The sequence below is a fragment of the Apteryx mantelli genome, chromosome 6, assembly GCF_036417845.1.
Source record: "Apteryx mantelli isolate bAptMan1 chromosome 6, bAptMan1.hap1, whole genome shotgun sequence".
Classification (NCBI taxonomy): Eukaryota; Metazoa; Chordata; class Aves; order Apterygiformes; family Apterygidae; genus Apteryx; species Apteryx mantelli.
In genome coordinates, this window is record NC_089983.1 from 19009175 (window position 1) to 19014015 (window position 4841).

General features: G+C 45.4%; 1 protein-coding gene across 3 annotated transcripts in view; it reads left to right on the forward strand.

Annotated features, from left to right (window-relative positions):
- STAT4 (signal transducer and activator of transcription 4) overlaps positions 1–2091 on the forward strand; it is a 42559-nt gene extending 40468 nt beyond the window's left edge. For 2 of the 3 annotated variants that reach the window (XM_067298932.1, XM_067298934.1), the window contains one exon: positions 857–2091. In XM_067298932.1, coding sequence (XP_067155033.1) covers positions 857–883 — 27 coding nt within the window. In that variant the 3' untranslated portion in view covers positions 884–2091. The remainder of the gene's footprint in view (positions 1–856) is intronic. The other variant, XM_013952298.2, reaches the window with a different exon arrangement.
- The last annotated feature ends 2750 nt before the right edge of the window (positions 2092–4841 follow it).

A 4841-nucleotide genomic window follows, 5' to 3' on the forward strand; every position in this document is an offset into this window, starting at 1 on the left:
GAACTACATATACATTTGCATTTCTTTAAGTTTTGGCAGTGAAAAGAATAGTTGGCTTCACTTTTGTTTATCATCAAGTACCAAGCATTTTCAGTTTCCTTTCACATGCATAGTAATTCTCAAACCAGCTCTGTCAGGACCTTCCAGACCACCAGCTGTGATCAGCACCACCTTTTAGTCTTTGAAGATTTCAAGACAATTTCCTACTTCTTTCCCCTCCCCTTTTTTTTAATTACTCTGCTGAATGAGAATGAGGGAAATTTTGAGTTTTTTCTTTATTCATCTCAAATTCACACAATGTAATCTATACTGGTGAGTAGCTGTCTAAGTACAGTAAACAGCCAATCTGCATTACTAAAGCAACAGTATCTCTTCACTTTTTTTCCATGAGATGTCAGTGAAAGAGATCACTGTGCGAGATGTAGAGAACAAGAGTGAAAGCCATAGCAGGAGAAAATATCTTACAACTCAGTAACTCAGTCCTAGCAAGACATACTTTCTTCAGTCGTGTTGGATTCCCTTTCCATTCCCCCTCTCCAGATTCCCCTACCCATCTGGAAAACGAGACTCCAGTAAAAACCTTGTTCTACATATCCATGGGCTGCAAGAACCACAAAAGTTCACGTAAAAAGACACGTACTTTTTATTGCAACTGTTTCCAACAAGTCTTTTCTAATGAATATTACTAGATTTTGTGAGGGATTAGAAAGAGGATCTTCAGAGCCTAATGAATTTTTATTAGAGTGTGAAAATGAGACTGCAATTACTTTGAGCCAGAGAGGGCTTGATTTTCAGTTATTTTTGAATGAGCAGCAGTAACTGTCTTGAGGCTGATCATTTTATTCTTTTCTTCTAGCTGAGTTCTCCTTATTCAACTGACTGAAGTTCAAAAAAAACCAAAGAATCGTGTGGATACTGCACGGGTTAAATGACATCAATATTTATCATCTTTGTAAATCACCATTTCCTGAAAACCATCGTGATGCTACTCTTGGGCCTCATTTTGGTTTCAATTACATGTAAAACAAGAATCTTCTCTGTAGTGTCAGTGGAATTATAAATAGCCTCCTGGAATTCAGAATTGCTGTCTTCACTGATAAAAGGCCAAATCCTTTCTGGCTTATAGGTCTTTTGACTTCAGTGGGGTCCAGTAGGCACAAATTTGACTTGTAAAATAAATGGCTGTAGAATTCCTGTAAATATGACATTATAAGAAGAAAATGTTTTGCTTCTGAGAACCACCTGAAAGCAGCCTATGGGGATAACTAAAGAGATTAAGGTTCGGGGGGAAATTAGGATTTATTCTGCAAAATGACTTCTGTTTAATCATCTTTTTGTATACTGTTGTTTTGACTTCTATTTTAAAGAGAAGATTGTCATCCTTCTGAGTTTGATTGTCCCATAGGTATCTGGGGTTTGTTTTTTCCAGAGATGAACCACGTTCAGCACAGAGGGCCAGATGTTTATATCCCACCACAGCAAAAGCCATGGAAGGGAGGAAGGCAAGGCTGGGAAGAGAAGGGAGTTCTAGAAAGTGAATGGACACAAAATTTGTGGAAAACTGGAAGACAGAGATAGTAAAACCTCTCCCTCTCACAAGATAGTTGCAGAGGTAAATCTATTGGTGTGACACACTCAGATACTGCAGTAAGCTCTATCAGGAAGCCTACAAAGAAAATGCTGATCTGGTGCAGAGTTTGGATGCTATCTGGTAAATGCAGACTGGGAAGCACAGTTTGAAAAAATAATTACTGAAGAGCTGCATCATTTGCTGACCACTGGGCAACTTGCAATAGATGACAGAATGTCACATTCCAGTGGGAGGCTCATTTCATAACCGAGTAACTAGTTTTTGAATAAATGGTAAATTGCCTTTTAAAAACATTCTTCTTTCTTTCAGTCACAGTTTAACTTTCTTTTTTCAATATTATCCCTAAAAAACTGTTTATAGAATAATAAACCGGCAATTCCATGGTCACTGTCTTTTGAGTATACAGGCTCATTCAGACAATGGAAATTGTGTAAATAGTTTGGTAATCTCTGTAATTTATATGACTGATATGAATAAAAACAGATTTTGGCTTAAAGTTACCTGGACTTTTGTGGAATTTTTCAAGGTACAATGAAAATAGAGGCTTGTTTGCTCCTTGTTGTTCTTAAATCTGAACTACAAGCAGTAACACAGACTTCTAAAGCAGCAAACATAACTTCACCTACCAGCAGCTATTGTATGATTTTTCATTCTAATCTGTTCTCGCAATTTTAATACAAACAAAATGGGGGATGCACTATACTTTTGACCATCTAAATAGCATGAGAAGTACTGTGAAAAAGGCTAGTGGTCCAAACATCACATGTAGACCAATCTTCTCTGTGCTTCCTCCCAACCCCCCATGCAATGTAATTATTTGGTTTGACTTGAGCTCAGTACTGTGTTACTGGATAGGACTGAGGATCAGATTTTGGCATTACTGTTTTCCTTGCTCTTTTTAAAGATTTTGCAAAAAGTAGTTTTAACGTTTAATTGAAATGAATGCAATTTCAATCCAGTTCACTGCTTTTAAGAAACACAGAAGTCATCTTCTGTAAAATAAGCATCTTAAGCCCAAGCCTTCTTCCATAAAAAGTGAGAATTTTGTCCTTAAGTCAGTATGACTAAGATTAGGGCTCTAATAAAGTGCAATGAGAAAAAAAAAGAAAAAAAAATGTTGAAAGGGACACTCTTGGATACTGACAGAAAAGATGAGACGTGCTTTCAGTTGCTTTCACTAACTGTACTTGTGATTTCACCATGTTTTGCAGCTGCAAAGTGAAAAATGACAGGAAAACAAATCACGCAAGTGCTTTGTGTTTGGCCACATCACCATGATTCAAATTAAACAGATATAAAAACTGTTAGTTACCATCTGCTATGGCATTTTATTTAAAAAGCACCCAAATCTGTATTCAATACTCTGTAGGATTTAAGACTTTAAGAACTGTTTCCTCTAGTTTGAGAAGGATCCAAACTAAGTCCAAAAAAGGTCTCTGTGGCTGGAGACCTGCACCAAAGCCTGAACTTTCATTGTAGGCTTTAGGGACAGGCTGTAACAAGACAGAAGCAAAGGAGACCCTGCATGACCACGTGTGGGTAGTGGTGTCCTAATAACACAGCTGTAAGAAAGAGGGGATATGAGGAAAGGAAAACTCTACCAAAACAATTCACTGGGGGGAAAAAATCCCGACTGACAAAATGCCAGGAAAGATTAAAAGCATTCTTTTGTTTGCAGCTCTCATTCTTAAAGTCACTGTAACTTAGACGGCGAACTGGATTGCAGTTTATCAGCTAAGACAGTGACTCGCGTTCCTACAAAACACGTCAGTTGCATTAGCTTCCTCGGCGCGCAGGCCGCGGCAGCCCAGCGGCCGCGCCGCCCACGCGGGCCCGCTGCCCTTTCCAGGCCCGGCCGCGGCGGGCGCCCTCCGCGCAGCCCTGCACCCCGGAATTTCCTACACGCGTCGCCCCCGCAGCCCCCGGCTCGCGGAGCGGCGAGGACACGGCGGCGCCGGCCCTCGGCCAGGCGAGGCGAGGCGAGGCCGGGGCCGGCCCTCGGGGGGGGGGGGGGGGCCGCGGGGCGCCGCCGCTTTCGCTTTCGCCTTCCCCCCAACCAGCCCGTTCCGGCTCCCGGGCGCCTTTCCCCGAAATCACGTGACGCGGCTGTTCTCGGCCCCCCCCCCCGCTCGCCGCAGGGAGCCGCGCCTGCGCCCTGGCGCCGTCCGGGGCCGTCGGTAACGGCCGGCGTTGAGCCGGTCCCCCCTTCCCTCCAATAAAACTGGAGGCGGCGGCCGCGGGTCGGGGTCAGGGGCCGCGCTGGACGCGGTCAGGAGGGTCGCTTTAAAAGGCTGTGCGAAGAGCAGGCTCCCAGGGGTTCACCGGAGAGAGGAGGGAAGGCATGGCACCGGGCTTCAAACAGGAGGGGCACAGACAGCCCTGCCTGGGGAACAGGCAGCGCAGAGGGGAATTACTGCGTGCCAGAGCCGCTACAAAATGGATAAATCAGTCATAGTAATGGGCAGCTAAAGGTGGGGTTTTCTCAAGAACAGGCATATGCTTCCCAGATGGCAACCTTTGGCTAGGGTCTAGCAAACAGCAAGGGTGGTTAGGTTCTTACGCAAACCAAAATCACTGCAATACAAAGGAGAGAGATGTGCAAGCACTGAGCTTTTCACCATCTTTCCTCCTAAGGCAGTGGCAGTCTTTTACTCCCGACAGTTTAACCATCCTTCCCGTGGGCTGCCTTTTTTGCAGCATCATACACTTTTCTTTCCCAGTTACTCATACAGCTTTTCTTAGATGTCATGTACCTTTTTGTTCCTTACTGATAGCTGGCATATTTTCACGTATATCCATCCACACTTTTAACTTTTTGTGCTAATATTCTTTGCAAAAGCTAGAAATCAAGAAAATGCAGGCCTACACCCTAGAATGACATTGTGCTCTGTACTTCTGCTTCATCTACTATTGGCAACATCATTGTGGCCCTGTATAGCTGCTTTCTAAGAGGTGGAAACTTCTGTGCATTTGGTGTTTTGCCTGCAAACTGGGCATAGTTCTTAGCTGCTAGTCGGCTGGGAAGGGGCGCGGAGGGCAGCCGCGGGGAACACGGAGCCCGGCCTGGCCTGACCTGGCCCGGCGGGCGGGAGCCGCCGCGGGAACATCCGGCTTCCTCGCCGCGGAAGCGCAAGGGCAGGGGGCGGGGCGAGCGCGGCGGCGCCGCGCGCCCATTGGCCGAGGCGGCGGCGGCGAGGCCCCCATTGGCCCTCGGGCGGGCCGCGGGGCCGCGGCTTTGCGGGTATTTCTG